Raw genomic sequence first — 18,094 nt, 5'->3', positions numbered from 1 at the left:
ATGTGAATGCGCAACACGTTTATTTGGCTTGTTTGACGCATTATATACAGTGACTTTTGCTTAGCTGCGTAGATTTGTTGGATACTTATACGTGTACATAAATATCTTGTTGCGAGGTTTTATGTATGCGTGCAGTGAACTTTGTTTCCAGTGACAGTTTTTTTGCCCTTTATCAAGCTGTACCTTCGCGTTTGTATAGTCTAGTGTATGTTCGCATTTGTAATGTATATTTTGCATAACTCCTGCTTTTTATATGTGCTCTCTGTTGCGACTATAATTTCGGTGCAATTACTCACAATACAAGACCGGTGACAGCTGTTTCTGCGCAATACCTGGAAGAAAGGACAGCGTCATTGAGGTTTTTCCCTGGTGGTTGCACATGTACAAAAATGTAAACAAGGTTCTTGAATGACAAAGTTTCGGTAAAATATTTGTCCAGAACTTGCTCATTTCATGGCCTTTATATTTTTCATATCAGCGGCATGCACTTTTTCGCTTGTTTCGAACTGATATGGTTCTAAAGTTCGTGTGATATTTTGTTTACTTATTAAACAGGCAAAAAGCACAGAAGCATTGATATCAGTTATTTCTGGCACAGTTATTCGGACACACGAATACATTTTTTATTAAAGAAATACATGCTTCACTTGTCGTGACAGTGCGTAGCGTTCGAGAATTCGTTTGCAGCATCTTTGGCAATATGAATGCAGTTATTATTCATGTATTTGATGCCTCGATAAATTCTATAAGGAGAATGCCGAGCTGCAACGAGAGCGCTCCCCCTTCCTCCTCGAACGATATTTATGGCTACGCCACTGGTTACAGACGAAAGACGACAAAAAAATGTTACGACGACGAAATGATGACGACCGAGTGACGACTGTAGACTATACCTGGTATCTCGTCTGCCCAATACCGGGACGACGAAACAGGCTCCGTCAGCCAGTCTCCTCTTTGCTTGGTTCAGCTGCAGCCAATCAGCGGCGCTCGAAATGAACAGTCCACTAAGTGGACAACAGGATACTGCCTTTTTCGCAGTATATACGTGAGTTCAGGGCCAAATGAATCAGTGAAGCCCAATGGCATAGCCAGAAACTTTTTTAGGGTCGGGAAGGAGGGAGTGCACCCACTTAACCTAGCATGGGGAGAAGGAGCAAAGAAGGATGGGGTGCCTGGTAGGCCACATACTGACACAGAAATTTTGAGAGAGGGGGAGGGGCGCACGTGCTTGGAGTGCAATCCCTTGGCTGCGGCATTACTCAAATCGGCAGTCTTTTTTTTTCCGCTGTATTCGTGACCGGCTCTTGTTTTTCAGAGCTGCAAAACATGTACCCAATCGCAATAATGTTCCGCCACGTGAAGCCTTGGGCCTCACATCCGCTACGGAAGCTATGAACGAATAATTTCCTCTCGGCACCATCGTCATCCTACAGAGCCCTCCCTGTCCCCTATCCTCCCTTTACCATGCCTGTAGGTGGATACATACACGTGGGCAGGATTCTACGCCTTTGAGACGGTAGACAGAGCTGTTGTATGGGAGCCGAGCTTGCAACACTTCGCGAAAGTGAAAGTATGACTTTCTTTAGATTGCCGCATTAATTAATTAGTTAATTTTTACCACATGTTACATTATGCAAACAGTTTTCTTCCTCCTAGTCTATCCTTTTCTCTCTGACGCTTTCCTCCTCCCCACCACCGCGGCTAACAGCCGTTTAGGTGACAGCAGATGTAGCTAGACGTGTTCCAGCGCGGAGAGCTGTAATTAACATAAATAACGTGGAGACAAGAAAAGGATAGAAGCTCGCGGACACATACATTGAATAATTACAACGAGAAACCCCGGAGGCGAAATGGCGCGCTTTTGGTTGCCTCTTGCCACGCCGCGTTCGCGGCAAGCGACGCTATATAAACCAATTCACGCCGCCGCCGAAACCCCTTTCTGTCTTGATCAACCGACGCGGAAACGGTTCGGCAGGCGCCGTCGAGGGAACGGCGAAAATCTCGGACGAGTGATGCGCGGCTGCGTGTTCTTCCAGTTTAGCGAGCACGGCGGGACACGAATTTCCGCCACCGTGCGACACGCGCAAGCAGAGGCGCCCCCCCCCCCGGGGGGGGGGGAGGGGGGGTTTGACGCGGCACGCCGTCTTCGTTGTAGGAGACAGACTGACGTTGGGCGCGCGCGAAGGGCTCGAGAAAACGAAGACAATCACGTCGTCGTCGTCGTCTCACGAGAACAGATGCAGTAGGGCAAGAGAAAGGCACACGGAAGGAGAGAAATGGAAGTTGGAAGGGGGTGAGGTGGGGGGCATGGAGGAGGCAGGCCGACGCATTGCGAACTCCACCGCGACCGTCCTTCGAAGCCAATCTCCCCGATGCGCGCGCCGACTCGTACGTACACGCGCCGGAGGAAACGGCAAAGAATTGACTGGGCGCGTCCCCCCGGCGCTAGCGTTCGAAGCAGTCAGTGCCTCGGGCAATCTTCCGTAATGGGCGAAAGCACCACCGTTGGTGCAAAAAGAAGGCGCGAAAACCGAAGGGGAGAGAGAGAGAGAGAGAGAGAGAGAGAGAGAGAGAGAGAGAAACGAAACAAGGAGGAAGCGCCGTACGGCACGTGGTGGGGTGACGGTTTCGGTGTGCGAGACGGCGAGGTTTTTTTTTTTTTTTTTTGCGGCCCAAAATTGAGATTTACCATCGACCATTTCGGCACGGCCGCGAAATCGAGTGGGAGGGAAAGGGGAGGAGGGGGGGCTCAGCGCTATACAGACTTGAGTAAGAAGGAACGGCGAGCGAGATTGAACGGTTGCACGCATATACCGGACCGCTTTACAGCGCTTTGCCGCGCTTCCCGTAATTGCGAGGAGGTCCCGCCCCACGCCGGCGCGCCGCGACCAGTGGATCAATTAAATCGGTCCGCAAAGCATGAACCCGCCGATGGGAAGTTATTTCTTTCTTTTTCTTTCTCTCTCCCTCTCGGGCCACGACGTATATTTAAATAACGTGTGCGTTTCGGATTCCTCTCAATATGCAGGTACGTAAACGCGGCCGTCGGATATATATGCAGTTGTTTGCGAAGTTAAGATACCTTCTTGCGTTAACGATGCTGCGACGCTATACAGAGCAGCATTATGGCTGTCGAAGATCTTCAATGAGAACACACAGAGACGAGCGAATGCATTCTTTTAGTTAAACGTGGCATGCATATGAACATTGATTAGGACGGTAAGATGAACGAAATGTCGACAAATATAGTCTGCTATACGTGTGCAAAATGTGTGAGCGATAATGTGTTCTTTCTTTTTTTTTGGGGGGGGGGGGGGAGGGGTCGCATTAATCTCCATAATCTGTGACCTTCGACGGCGTCCTGAAATATCGATAAAATCTGTGCACATAATAACACGTAAAGTAACATATATTAATGGATAAACTGGGCATATTGCTTTAGGATCGTCCGCATCATCATTGTCAAGTTCTGAACTTACATGCAAGCGTAAGCCGAGCATAGTGATGCGGGCGTAGAAGAATGAATAAAACTTTGACAAAAAATGGAAAGCGCCGTCTTCGGGTAGAGCCAAGTCCTTCCCCGACAGAAATTCAATTTAAACTGGCACCCATTTCACTCATAAAGGAAATAATGGAACAATAACCCGTTTTGGCCATCGCCGACGCGCCTCTTCGCAGTAAGACAGGCGTGCACCGCCCTGAAACATGATAAGCGCGCATCTGTTGAAATTGAGATTTAATCACGCACCTGTGGCCGGGAGAATGGCAACAGGTTAGTCGCCGGCGCATCGCACTTTGTAGCCCTGGGAAACGTAAAGGAGAAATGACTTGCGTTGAAGGAAACTAGAAAAAAATCCGGTTCACTTGCCACTGTGCTCTTTTTTTTATGGATTCTTCTTGTCGTATGGTTAGCCCTTGTTCGCGGCTTTATGAATGGCCAGCGTTATGGATTTTGCTTGTAAGAGGTTGGCTAAACAAGCATGCCGTTCCGGCTACTAGATACGCACCGAAGAAGCCGAGCTGGATTGCCGGAGCCACTGCGGTGAATGTAGTTGTTCGGGACCCACTGTTGCCACAGCAACTGACTTATCAAATAGGTCTCGTGTTGTTATTTATTTATTTATTTATTTATTTATTTATTTATTTATTTATTTATTTATTTATTTATTTGTTTGTTTGTTTATTTATTTATTTATTTATTTATTTATTTATTTATTTATTTATTTATTTATTTATTTATTTATTTTTGAAATATTTAGTGATTTAGTGTTAAGCTTCGGAATCTATTGACCTTATTGCGTATTCCACAAGAACAGTAGCGAAATGTACTACATTTTGAAGATGTTATGCTTTTTCTACTACTGTGTACGAAACGTAGTTTTTCAATAGATAATTGTTAAAGTTAACTGTCAATTTTTACTGCGTACGAGAAACGAGTAATATGAGCCCATTATTTATTTATTTATTTATTTTTGGGCTCAAGTGTAGTCCATAACACGCTAAACACTTCATACTTGGGTACCGGATGTCACCTGAGGTCCTTAAAGACTGGTCGGAACAAGGTCGGAACAAGGCATCTTTTTATAGCTATAGGATATTCAAGATTCGCCGTGGATGTGCGGTTCCCCGAAAAAAAAAACGCACCGCGCCGAAATTTCGGAGGTCATTGTATTGGGTTGCCGCTTCGCAGACGGCACGTTGTGCAACCATACAATAACCATTAAATACGTGAGATAAAAAAAAAAGAACTTCGTTTAGAATACTTCTTTTGCAAGCATAGTCTACTGATTTCTACCGAGATTCAGTACTGAATGTACTGAATCTACTACCATAACTTTACGAGTTGTGGCAGCACTGCGTACGCGCCTTACGGACTGCTTAAAGCGTTTAGAAACAGTCTTTCGACCAGCACCGCAACTGCTCCCGCCTATAGCTTTGACCTCCAAACTTCGGCAGCTGCTTCTCACTTAGAAGCAAGAAGAAAGGGTACGTCCTGCAGGCTGTTAGGGTTAGCAAGCAACGGCGTCTCGTAACTGAAACCGCGTTAGAGTGACCAAAGAGACGGCAGAGGGGTTGTCTCCTAACTCGATCACGCAATGGCCTCGCTTGCAAATTTGCATCAAGTTTGGGAGAGCGGACACCAAAAGGGAGTTGCTGGGGTCTATTAGTGGGCCCGTAATTGGCACGGCAGTCGCGCACCACTGGTCCTGGACCTCGGAAAAGCTAACGCCCACTGCCGAAGAAGTCCGTTTGGCGAGTGCATAATCAAGTAGATGCGAGTTGCGCCGCTGCTAACTGGTGATGGCAGTTCGCGATACAAGTTGTCAAATCTTTGCCCTCGTGCCCCTGATCCTAAATGGAGACGAACCGTCCGCGTAGTCGGTGTGCAGCACACGCACGGAGTAGCTGGAAATAATCGGCTTAAGTCTAGCGTTAGCGTGTTGGTGGAGATATATAAACGGCAACTCGGCAAACAACAGGAGTGAATAGCCCATTGTTTGGAGCAACACGGAAGGCCCGTATGCGTGTGAGCTATAAGCCATCTCAGCATGTAGCAAAGCCACTTTGATAAGTCAAGCACTTGCGGTAGCATTAAGTGATGATTCTTTTTAGAAGAACTTTCTGCATAATGTTTTCAACAAAAGAAATAGAGAGAAATGGGTAGGGTGGCTGTAAACAGATAAAGCGATGCCGAGTGATACACAAAGTAGCGTCATGATTAAGATGTTGTTATCTCCTCTCAAATTAGAACGAAAAGAGTGCACTTTTTTTATGTACAGTCAGCTACAAAAGTCTTACGGCCCACGAAATCTGAGAAAAAGCTGAATGTCGGCGCACCCTCACAACGCAGCCTAGTATTCGCAATTACAATATCTACCAGCATACGTGAACAACATTGTGATGCTCGGTTTTACTGATTACTGTTGCAGACTGCTTGGACATTGAACGTTTTCTGAGATCCCGTGGTCCGCAAGTTTTTGTGTTTGACTGTACGAGCACACTCTACGATTACATCGGACAAGGTTACACAAACGCCAGGGCCGTATTCACAAGGACTACTTGCGTCAGAATTGTTCTGATGCTGAATGCAGCCAGCCAATGGGAAAGAGCACTTGCGATCTCAAAAGGTTTGTGAATTCGGTCCCCGACATTCTACACTAAGGCTTCACGTCATAGCTACGGTAGCTATAGCTTCAGTTCGTCCGCTTCCCTCCCTGTATTTGTCTTGCTTCATATATGTACATCATTACCTTCGACTGACGTAGTAAGCCGTAACATCTCCACAATAAAGAAAATTGAAAATTGATGGAAGGGGGGGGGGGTATAAATGTAGAAATTAAGTCAGTGTCACGATCTGGAGGCTGCAGACGTTGGTGAAAGTGGCAGGTCACTATTTTCATTCCTGAGCCGGCGCTATAACAAACTCGGGAGAGCACAGTTTACGCTGTCCTCATGAGAGCTAGGTGCAGGGAACCTTGCAGAGCAAACAGTGACCTTCGTGTCATCCTTTCACTCGCCCCATCACTCGCATTGCTTCTCCCACCCATCCAGCTACTTGGGCGCCTCCGGGTAGCGCGGATGGGAGCGGCTTACCCGACGTAGCGCTTCATGTGCGTCACGTGGGCTGGGAAAACGACTCTTGCTCTTCGGTTTGCGGCAAGTCCTCCAGAAGTCATGTCGCAGGTCCCAAGTTGCAGACGTCACGGCAGAGACCTCTCTGAAACATAACGGGAACTTTGCTGCTTGCCGCCTTGTAAACGAACCACTTGCCGAATGAAAAAAAAGAACGAGTTATTTTGGTTCATATGAGCGTGGAAATAGGCGAGTGTTCCCTTTTTTTTTTGCAGCTGGAATTCGAGTGCGCGCTAACATCCAGAAGGCGTTGTCTGTCCATCGCGGTGGCGCTTGGAGACCTCCTCAAGGAGAGCTGACGGGACGGTTCCTGGAGAAGCTCCAAGTCCAGGGGAGCTGATGCACAAAACCTGGGGCATATAAACGATGGTGACAACCGCCAGACAGGCTCAAACATCCTTTTAGGCTGCCTGCAAGACACACCAGCTTCCCTCACGTCGCCCTTTTCCTCCCTTATTCTCTTCTCGCGCACATCTTCACCTTCGGGAAGTTTTGAGTTCAACCATTTGCAGTACTGTGTTGTTTGTCTATCAGTTTGAACGTGCTGCTCGTGCCATGTTCTCCGTTAGAGCACCGCGCAACACTAATGCGAGCCCACAGGGCGACAGTGTCGCAGTCGCGAAACTATAGCGCTAACGGAGGACGCGCACATTTGCCTACAGTCGACATACCAGGAACTTGAAGCACGCGCCACTTTCAACAGCGCGTTCTCCGCCAACGGGTTCGAGTGAGGCCTAGGAGTAAGCAGTGAAAGCATCACTTTGAATGTCCAGACTGTGCTGTTTCGAATACCCACAGTGACGCAAAAGAAAAAGAAGTGACGCACTTACACACGCAAGCATGCACGCGCACTGGCAACCACCCAGAAGAGCGGTGCGCAACAGACGGCACGACATAAACAGCTACCGGAGAACAAAGATAGGTGAACAGTTGGCGTCCGGGAATTCGACGTATTTCACGTTTACGTTCACGTTCATACACGTTTGCAGACGCCATGGAGCGACAGAATTACGCTGAGGAGGGAACTACAAAAGGCTCCAGTTAACTCCAATATGAATATATATATATATAAATATATATATATATAAATATATATATATATATATATATATATATATATATATATATATATATTTATATATATATATATATATATATATATATATATATATATATATATATATATATATATATATATATATGAGCCCACTTCCTTGGTTACTCTGGATGAAAATTTAATGATAAAAGAATGTCAGCACACTTCATTGATTAAGCCGAGACCACACGTACGCTTGCGGACGCGCGCTAGCTCGCGTTCACGCGCCCACGCATGCGCAGATGGTGCGACATGGCTCGTACGCGTCGAAACGCGGCGTGAGCGCGGGGAACAGCTCCGCTCTGTTTTCACGCGCTCGGCCTGCGTCGCGTCGGCGCGCTTGGCCAGGCATGGCTACGCGGCTATGGCTCGGTACATGCTACTCTCAGTGAGGCCGATTTATGTCATGCAAGAAAGTGCTTCTTTTTTCAATTTTGCAATGATACAACAGCTCTCAAAACAAAACAATTACGTTTACAAATATTGAGGCTTCAGCGTGGTACAGAAAGGCTTTCTTCTGCTAGATTTTGTTTGCTAGACCGGAAGTACATTTTCCCGCAGGGACCAATCACAAGGTGCTGCTTCCTAAACATCCGATGGCTTGTAACTTTTGGCGCCAGTTTTGATAGCACCGCAATCGATTCGCGTACAAGTTGGTTCTTCATTCTGTGCGCGTACTACACAATAATGGCAGCAGCGGAAGATATATACATCGATAACGAGCGCCTAATCTCCGCTGTAGAGGCCCGGCCGTCTTTGTGGCACTCTCGCCACAGGGACCACAAAAATCGACAGAAGAAAGCTGCCCTGTGGAGGGAAGTGGCAGCGATAGTTGTGCCCGGTGTGCAAGGTAAGCTTGCTTGAATGCTGCGCTGTTGCTTGAGAAATTTTCGTAAAATGGAACTACTCTTTTGCACAGACGGTGTCACCGCCGTACAGAAGCGGTGGAAGTCGCTTCGCGACAAATTCCGTCGCTGTTACAATGACGCGACGTCCCAGAAGAGCGGAGCGGGAGCCGAGGAAGAGAGCGAATGTTCGTGGCCCTTCTTCGAGCTCCTCATGTTTCTCCGCGACACAATGGAAACGAGAGCGTAAGTTTAATGGCGTGTTATTTTGTCGCTTAGAGGAGTAGAACTCGTGCATCGCCTCACTATGTTAAACTGTCCTATTGGACTGCCGTTGTTGCGAGATTCACAATTTCATAAAAACTACGTGGATGATGATCAACGCAGTGTTGTTCGGTCCGCAAAACTCGGACGAATTTCTAGCTCGCGTGTAGTTTATAAGCATGGCGAACCGTGCATTTCACTGATCGCCAAGAAATTCAAAACACCATCCACGGCATTCTAACATGAATTTTTCCATATGGTGCTTCTCGCTCAGCCCAGTAGCTCTAGCGAGTGCCCACATTCAGTCCACTTGTACTAAAGCTGCAACATTGTAAGCAGTCGCGCAGACTCTTGGAAATCTCCCGAATTCCACACCTAGTGTGGAGAATCTCATTTGACTCGCTTCCCTAGCCAAATGTTTTTCTACGACCAGCCAATCTTTTAAAGTGTGATGAATTCCATGTATTTTGTAACATCGGCTGTTAATGGATCAATTAACCTCAATGGATGGGACCTGTGGCTGTAGCTAGGTTGTAAAGCATATAATTTCATCAAATGGCACTGTAATATTTGTTTAGCATGCATAAAATAATTCAGTGTACCATTTTTAGATACAAATGTTACTGCACACAGCACATTTCTAAAAATTCAAGGACTCAGGTCACTCTTAACATTGCATTTTCCAGCAGTGCAATATGGCTTATTTATGGAATAACAAACATTACTTCTAAAGCATTAACTTTTTTCAGTCAGGGAAGAGTCTTGTGTTCACTGAAATGTAGAATGTGCTACTATATGGAATGGCAATGTAAACTAGAATAAAAGTAAATGATGACGCTAAAGTGTTATGTGTATCCATGTGTTATTGATATCTTTGGGTGACCCCTTCAGATAAAGAGCACTTGTACAATTTAATTAATGAACTTTATTTTCACATTGCTTTTTGAATTATTTGAAATATTTACAGCCAAAAGTATCTACAATGAACATTTCTTTCTTCAAATGTATCAGCACATCAGGGAACTTCCAAATGCTGAGCCAGCAGGAGGAACCTGTCGGAGCAAACGATAACAACCTGGAGGAAGGGCCCACTGCTGCAGAGCTCTTTGTCGACATGTGCCACTTTGGCAAGGAGGAGTACGTGCACGTGTACGAGTTGGAGGAGCAGGAGAAGGAGGCGGAGGATGTGGTGGTAACAGAGGTGTCGGTGCCGCCAGCGGCAACGCCTGCACCTCGTGCACAGGCATCTTCAGTAACGTCGTCCGGCACGCCTACGAGCAGGAAAAGAAAGGTAAATGCAGACGATTTGTTGGCGCAGCAGCTTCAGCGTGTCACCGGTGCTCTCGAAACAACAAAGCCGACAGATCACATCGAGCTGTTTGCAATGTCACTTGTTCCACTCATGAAACGAGTGAGAACGGAAAAACAAGCGGACATGTATATAAAGATTTTGAATGTCATTAAGGAATTAACTGATTAATTTTTTTCTTTTTGTCATACTCGGCACCTTCTCACTGCAGCTTCAGAGTGCCGATCGCACATCGCCAAAGAAACGAAGGAGCAATGTTTATGCTATCTGTTCATTTTGCTCGTCCATGTGCTGTCTGCACCATGAAGGCACAGTGATACTATAAACCAGCACATCAAGGCAGCATGTTTTTCGAGTATGTTTGTTTTCTTACTTTTGTATACATACTTTTGCTTTTAAATTTAATGTGTTGTCGACCCGTGCAATAACCTTCTCAATAGCCAAGTTATGGAAACCAAGAAAATGTCAGAAGTTGCTCATACTGCATTCCACCAGGTACTCATACTATTATTCTTTATTTTCTTTTTCAATGTGTTCAATTCTATATTACAGTATGTTGATCTCTCACTTCTCATATATTCACTCTTTATGTTCCATCTTTTATTGTGATGCTGCATACTTTAACACATTATATGCTTGTCACTGATATTTCATAAATTTTTTTTAGTTTTCATGTGTTCACTTTGCACTTATTTATGTGCTTTTGATGTTTATTGCTTACTTTTATTTTCTTGTTTCTAGTCGTCCTTACATAATGGCATACATTTTAACTGGTCAATGATTGCATGTGCCTTTTACCTGTGCAATACTCTTTTTGATAGCCCAGTTGTGGAAACCAAGAAAAGTGTACCTCCAGATACTCGTACAACCATAGTTATCATATTGAATTGTGTATTACTGTACTTTGATACCTAATCTCTTATATGCTTGCTTTTATGTCCTGTTTGTTACTGCTTTATTGTGATGCTGCATTATGCATTTTTAACACGCTAGCTGCTTGTCACTGATACTTTTATTTCAAAAAATTACATTATGGGGTTTTACGTGCCAAAACCACTTTCCGATTATGAGGCACGCCGCAGTGGAGGACTCCAGAACTTTTGACCACCTAGGGTTCTTTAACGTGCACCTAAAGGTACGTTCACAGGTGTTTTCGCATTTTGCCCCCATAGAAATGTGCACGCTGTAGCCGGGATTCGATCCCGCGGCCTCGTGCTCAGCAGCCCAACACCATAGCCACTGAGCTACCACGGCAGGTACTTTTATTTCGGCTTTTTTATGTTCTGGATAAGTTTTCATGTGTTCAATGTGCACTGGTCAGTGTTCAGTTTTTATTTTCCCATTCCTAGTCATCCGTACATGACGTGATACATTTTAGCTTTTCAATGCATGCACGTGCCTTTCACCTGTGCAATACTCTTCTTGACAGCCAAGTTGTGGAAACCAAGAAAAATGCGTACCTCCAGATACTCGTATGGCTGTTTTTACCATAGTCCTTTGTGTATTACTGTACTTTGATGCCTCACCTCATTTGTTTGCTTTTTATGTCCTGTTTTTTACTGCTTTACGCTGCATTCTCCATTCTTTAACATGCACGTTGCTTCCCAATGATATTTTTATGTCGTTGTTTTGTGTTCAATTTGCACTTATTTATAGGTGCTTTTTTTTCCTATTTGAAGCCTTCCTTACATAATGTGATATGTTCTACCTCATCAATGCTTGCACATGCACGTGCAATACTCTTTGCAACAGCATAGTTGTGGCCTGCCACTTCAGGCAAACTGCAATGGAGCGAATGGGGAGTGACAGTTGCATTCGCGGCAGCTTGGCTGGCCAGTACGGCCCTACCTGTCAAGCCAGCAGTAGCTGGGTATGCTTAAATAAATGTATTTTTTTGTGGTTGGAAATAAAATGTTTACGGTTTCGATAGTCATGAATACCACAGTTCAAGTCTATTTCTACTCCACATCAAACATCCAGTTACCATCAAGTAAGTGGACTACACACTTCACAACATGGATGAACAAAGTAATAACACAAACATTTTTTTCTTGCACAGGTGCCACAAAATTGACACGTAAACAGCATGATTGATAAGCCACAGTGAACAGCAATTATGAATGACTGTTATGAAGTCACAATGTGGCTTTTGCTCTTTCTTTCTTTTGCTCACCATCATTGCAGCTGGTAGAACTGCTGCTCACGTAGACGCTTCAAAGCGCCTTCTTTGGAAACACCTGGTTGGTGCCACTGCCATGGAACCTCACCTACTTTGCTGCAAAAATAGGCTGCAAAGAGGTTCCTGGCATGTGCAGCATCACTGTCGTAGTTTCTTGATCGTGTTGACTGAAGGGGGGTAAACTGCTGCATTCTGTCGTCTCCCAACGCAGCTTGGATGCTTTCGCGCCAGTGTCCTGCAACAACGTTTCCAAACTTGTCCTCTTTATCACTGTAATTGTCCGACTGTGGGTTGAGGACAGTTAGGAAGTTGTGCAAGACACAGGCAGCCTTGACAACAAAGTCCACGTTTGTGGGGAGCAAGTTAATGGTCCGCAGTAGGATACGCCACCTTGCTGCTGTGATCCCGAACGCGTTTTCAGCACACCGTCTGTCGGAATATAGCAAACAAACATTGAAATTCAAATTTCAGAAACATTTATTTTTAAAAAATGGTTAGAAGAACCTGTTCCCTTAGTCTGCCTTTATGAGAAGACATGTTTACAGTAATGATACAAAGACTGCAAGAAATCCAGTGTCAGAAGTACTATGCGTGTATTTTTCTTGCGGTATATTAATTCCTTGCGCAGTACTTGTGCACTTTAAAGGGACACCAGAGAGAAGCTCTGAAGCAGTTCAGATTGTTCAAGTATTCTTCAAGACCTCTACTTGCATTGATTTTGCAATAAAAGGTTGATTATTAAAAGAGAGAATGACTGTCAGTGTCTCATTTTTGAATTTCACTATCTTAGTGCACCATACCTTGCTCGGCTCAACCTGTAGTTGAAGACTCTTCTTTCATCCTAAAGTTGCTTGGAAGGAAATGGGCGCATAAAGTCTTTCCTTAACTGAAAAGCTTCATCCCCAACGAAGACGTGGGGTAAAGCTGTGGTAGTTCCTGGGAGCAGGCCAAGTGAGGGTATATTGAGGTCTCCATTGACAAGGGCCTTGCCAAATGCAGAGTGTTTAAATACGCCTCCGTCGCTCACGCGACCTTCAGCCCCCACATCGATAAGCACGTACTTGCAACTGCTGTCAACGACAGCCATGAGTACAATTGAATATGTTCCCTGAAAATAAAGCATGCATGAGGACAATTGAATATGTTCACTGAAATAAAGCATCAGAGCAAGCGTCGACATTCACATGCAAACAGCAAATTTACGGCCACTGTCAGGCAATTTGAGTGGCCTGTTTAGCAAGCAAGGCTTGGTACTATTGTCACCTGCGTACTATCGTATAAGAAAGTTTACTGAAATGGCTGCAGAATGCAGGCAACTGCAAAAGCATCAAAGGATGCTCTGGATGTTAGTGAGTTGTCAATCGTTAAACTCAATAGTCTCCTTTCATACTCGTACCCCTCATATGCTTGAAGGTTAAGGAACCACAATACCTCATTTTATAACCATATGCCCATTTGCATTTGAGTTATTTTTTTTTTTCAGCACTACAATGCACTGTACATGGCACCTGACTTGCACTGCATGTAAATTGTAACATCTACAAAGCACCTTCCTGGCGGAATTGCAATTACCAAAAGAAACAGCATCCTTAGTACACAAAGCAAATAAAATGAAAGCATAGCAGTTTACCTTGTAGTTGAAGTAATTACTCCCAGAATTTGGCGGGCATGTGATTGCTACATGTTTTCCATCGACAGCCCCCAAGCAATTGGGGAATTGCCATCGAGCTGAAAATCCTTCAGCAATCTTCTCCCACTCCTCTTGGGTTGGTGTCTAGAATAAAACGGCACTTGCCATTACTACTGACTGGAAAAATCAGTGGCACACAATGCCCATATTGCTAGAAAGTGTGCAGTGTCATTTCAAGTGATAAACGTAATTGCTATGTCCAAAGGACCAAGCTCGGTGTAACACACATTTATGCAGTAGAAGAAATGCTTTGCCTCTAATGTACCAAGGCAAAGTTGATTACCTAGTGTTTTGGTACTGCTTGAAGGCTGATCATTCTTTAATTAATTGGCAAACATTTTGCCCGCACTACCAGCAATAATCACAGTGCAGCAGTTATAAGTGAAGTGTAATGGCATACTTACTTGCATGAAATGATCCTTGAGGCGTGCCCATATTGCTCGACATGTGTCGTGTATGCATTGCCTGGCAGTTTCAAGACCTACACGATATAACAGCGCTACTTGGCATATCTCCTGCCCTGATGCCAGGTAACTGTAACATGACAAACAGAACGAAAATTGCCCTCACACACCAATCTAACTGAGGGGTTTTACGTGCCAGAACCATGATTTAATTATGGGCACGTGCCCCCAATGCACTGGAAATCTGCATATTTACATTTTACCCCTCATGAACCAATACAAATAAAAATCATCCCATTTCTGCAAGCAACCCCATAATACATAAGAGATGTAAAATAGCAGGAAATTGCTGTTCCATACACAAACTGTGGGCCAGCATTCCCTAGCCTGAGAGACTGGGCCCTAGCCTGATAACTACCATGCTATGATTAACCTCTGTAACAGAAACATTTCATAGCAGCAGCCTATGCAGTTTCTTTAAAATATACAGCAAAGTATAATGTTAAAAAATGTAATAGCATTACGACTGTAGCAGCATATACATGGTACTCCACTGGTAAATAATTTTACTCACAATGTGGAATGTACTTCTACGAACCTCAATGTCATCGCCAGTCGCTCTGCAGGCTCCAAGGGCTCCCTGATGAACTGCTGTCGGGTCAGGTCCGCAGCGACAAAGTTTAACAGCTTATCGAAAAGCTGCGGCGTCATTCTGTAGTACTTGCAGAAAAATCTGTGATCTCCTTGTCGCATGCGGCACATCTGCAATTGCCATGAAGAATGTAAACAATCATCCAGACATAATAGACGTGGCTGCGAATGGTCGTCTCATGTGTTAATGCATCGTATGTACCTGATCGCCAAGAGGGTGACCAGAGGTCATTTGCATCACTAAAACAACAATGAACTTGCTAAGCGATATAAAGGCGAGCAGAAAGCCTTACAGATTAACGACAATGGGGGCGAAATGACACAAAAAGAGCGCGTGCATATCGTCTTTTCAGCGCTGCACGTGTTTCTTAGCAATTACAAATTCAACCAAGGTCAGATACTGAATAGCGACACGACAAAACACTTCTGCGTAAAATGAGCAGAGTACTTACAGCTGTGTGGTAAAGTCCTTCTTGCTTTCGGGCCAAAAACACAGGTCGCACCCACCAGCGTCGCCGCTGCCTGCACCGTCGTTGGTCTCGTCTCCTCTTCATTATCATGAGCAAGAGTATCTGTTCCAGCAACAGTAAAAGCCTCGTACGAGTAGAGACTGCGGGCATAATGTCGACGGGATGGAGCCAGGGAGGCGGGACGACGCGGAAATGCAGACGACGCGGAAATGCAGACGACGCGGAAAGGCGGAAACGCGGCGCCGTTGATAGCGTGCCAGTGCTGCTGCCACTTCATGCGAAGCTGATTATGTCGTGAAAAGACAGCGCATTTTCATTTTTTTACGTTGGTTTATTAACTCTAAAATTATAAAAATGACGTTTATCACTATTTGAGCATTTTGCAGCACCGTAAATATTTCTGTACGAAACGATGCCTTCTCAACCGATTATGTGTGAGCGCGCAGGAGCGCGCGCTTCCGCGCGTACGTGTGGATGCAAACCGCCATTACTCGCGAGGCGCGGCAGGCGCAAGGCGCGCGAACGCGAGCTAGCGCGCGTCCGCAAGCGTACGTGTGGTCTCGGCTTTACTCTGGCACGGAACTCCTTTGCTGCGACAGGACCAGCATCGCATAGCTGACATAGTCATACAGCTGTTGATGCTTCATCCCATGGCTCATACCTACGAGGTGGGTTGGTCACACTATAGGTAATGAGCAGTTCAGAAGAACTTCAACCCTCCATAAAACAAAGCGAGAAGGAAGGGGGGGGAGTCTCCAGGAGGACTTGTGATATCAGAAGCATAAGACGCGAACATTCAAGTTCTTTGCATTCAAGAACTCTTTCAACACATTTCATTCGCTTACCCTCAAGTCATGTGCTCGCCCGCTTCGTTGCGAACTTCTTCACAGAAGTGGACGTACTGGTGGCACTTCACGAGCTTAGGAAGTGTTTATTTCAGAGCAACATAATTTCTACCGTCCACTCACTAGTCATCCTCCTCGGTGACTCATCACACCTCCTGTGAAGTTGAACATCCCATTAATCGAAAAGAAATCGGCCACTGCCTAAGAACATAGTTTTTCACACTCCATAAAATGGAGCGTGAGAAGCACGAATACACATTCGTATTCACAGGCACGTTTACATCGAATGAACGCTCGAGTGCGGCCTTCCGTGTTCCTCCATACCAAGTAAACAGAAGCGACTGGTTATCGTACAAGTCATCGCTTTCTGTAGCAGAGCTCTTTGGAATATTACAAGCTGCAAGATGTATTGCCGAGAGCGACCGAAGCCTACTAGATGGCATACACCGACTCTAAAGTAGCCCTAGAAGTGATAAAGGCACTTTATTTTGATGTAGATGATTCCATGAGCTACAAAACTATGAGAACATTGATAATAGTTTAACTTGTTGATCAAGACGTCTGCTTTCAGCTGCTACGAAGCCACGTTGGAATCAGGGGCAGTGAGGTGGCGGACAGATTGGTTAGTACAGCACCTGCATTAGGTACCCAGCCATCCGTGACATTTTATGCATCAGACGCCAAGAATGTCCTTCGCTCCTTGCTGCATGAACTTTGCAAGGGCACCTGGCTCGACGAACAGGCAATCCGTTCACTCCAGTACAGAGTTGACCCATTCCTGCAGTTTTCATCGAGCCTAAAAGATTGACCGCACGTTCGACACGCTCCTCCATCCGACACGCCTCACTTCTTGCATCGCATCAAACAAGTAATGTCCTCATATTGTAGTTTCTGTGATAACTGCGACGCTTGGGTGGAGCACATTATCATAGGATGTACTCCACATGACGAAAACCGAGTCCGTCTGCGTGACCATTTGAGCACCTTATGGCAGACGGCCTCCCCCGGTAAGCAAAGTACTTGGACCGTGGTCATGCCCTGGTAGGCAGAGGTGTGTCATGAGTGCCCTTCGCAATTTTTTTAGCGGACGCTAACTTTAGAGACTCCTATAAGTGAAATTACGTGTTTTGTTTTCTGTACATTGCACTTCCTTTATAGCGAAATAATGTCGCGGGCGTGTTGTCCTTATATAGTTGTACGTAAAAAGGAGTTGCGTGGACTATTTTACTCCTGTGTGATGGGATACCGTCCTATAGGTACTGGAGTGTAATCTCTGTGCTGGTACACATGGAGACACTGATAGTGTTGTTGTGTTCATGTGTGTAATGTTTGCTGATATTTTCTCACTTGCTTTTTTTTATTGTTACTTGAGAAATGAATTTTGGCTAACGTGGCCTACCTTCCCATGTTTCTACGTCTAAAATTTGAAACGACATTGCACTTCCGCTCGTAATGCAAAGTGATGTCACAATAGCTGGCGAAATGTTACGTGCAGTAAGCCTTAGGCTGTTTCGTGCGGCGTCGGTTGGAGAGAACATTCGCAGGTGCGTGCGAGCGATCTTTTTTCGAGGAGCAAAAGATTTGTGAGTCGTATTCGTTTGTGGAAGCTGCACCTCCCGCTGTTGATGTTGCCTCTTTTTCCCGGTGGTGAAGCGGAAAAGACTAGGCTTTTGTTCCTCTTTCTACCTATCCGGACTTGGCTACTAGC

The 18,094-nt window shown here is 45.3% G+C and overlaps 1 protein-coding gene and 1 pseudogene across 1 annotated transcript; one reads left to right on the top strand and one right to left on the bottom strand.

The window, feature by feature from the left end:
• The first annotated feature begins 8,416 nt into the window (after positions 1-8,416).
• LOC139057742 (uncharacterized) lies at positions 8,417-11,953 on the top strand. Its single transcript, XM_070536494.1, has 4 exons — positions 8,417-8,579; positions 8,649-8,820; positions 9,850-10,129; positions 11,900-11,953. Exons 1-4 carry the CDS (start codon positions 8,417-8,419, stop codon positions 11,951-11,953), a joined length of 669 nt encoding a protein of 222 aa, XP_070392595.1.
• LOC135916884 (uncharacterized) lies at positions 9,953-15,865 on the bottom strand (annotated as a pseudogene).
• Positions 15,866-18,094: the final 2,229 nt, after the last annotated feature.

Source organism: Dermacentor albipictus, chromosome 3 (genome assembly GCF_038994185.2).
Source record: "Dermacentor albipictus isolate Rhodes 1998 colony chromosome 3, USDA_Dalb.pri_finalv2, whole genome shotgun sequence".
Classification (NCBI taxonomy): Eukaryota; Metazoa; Arthropoda; class Arachnida; order Ixodida; family Ixodidae; genus Dermacentor; species Dermacentor albipictus.
The sequence above is the reverse complement of the archived record's forward strand: the minus strand, read 5'-3'. Positions and strand labels throughout refer to the sequence as shown.

Excerpts from the sequence above, each read along its gene's own strand:
- LOC139057742 (XM_070536494.1), top strand. The coding sequence starts at position 8,417 with ATGGCAGCAGCGGAAGATATATACATCGATAACGAGCGCCTAATCTCC. Across the intron at positions 8,580-8,648 it reads AGTTGTGCCCGGTGTGCAAG|ACGGTGTCACCGCCGTACAG; the intron begins GTAAGCTTGCTT and ends TCTTTTGCACAG. Across the intron at positions 8,821-9,849 it reads GACACAATGGAAACGAGAGC|CACATCAGGGAACTTCCAAA; the intron begins GTAAGTTTAATG and ends CAAATGTATCAG.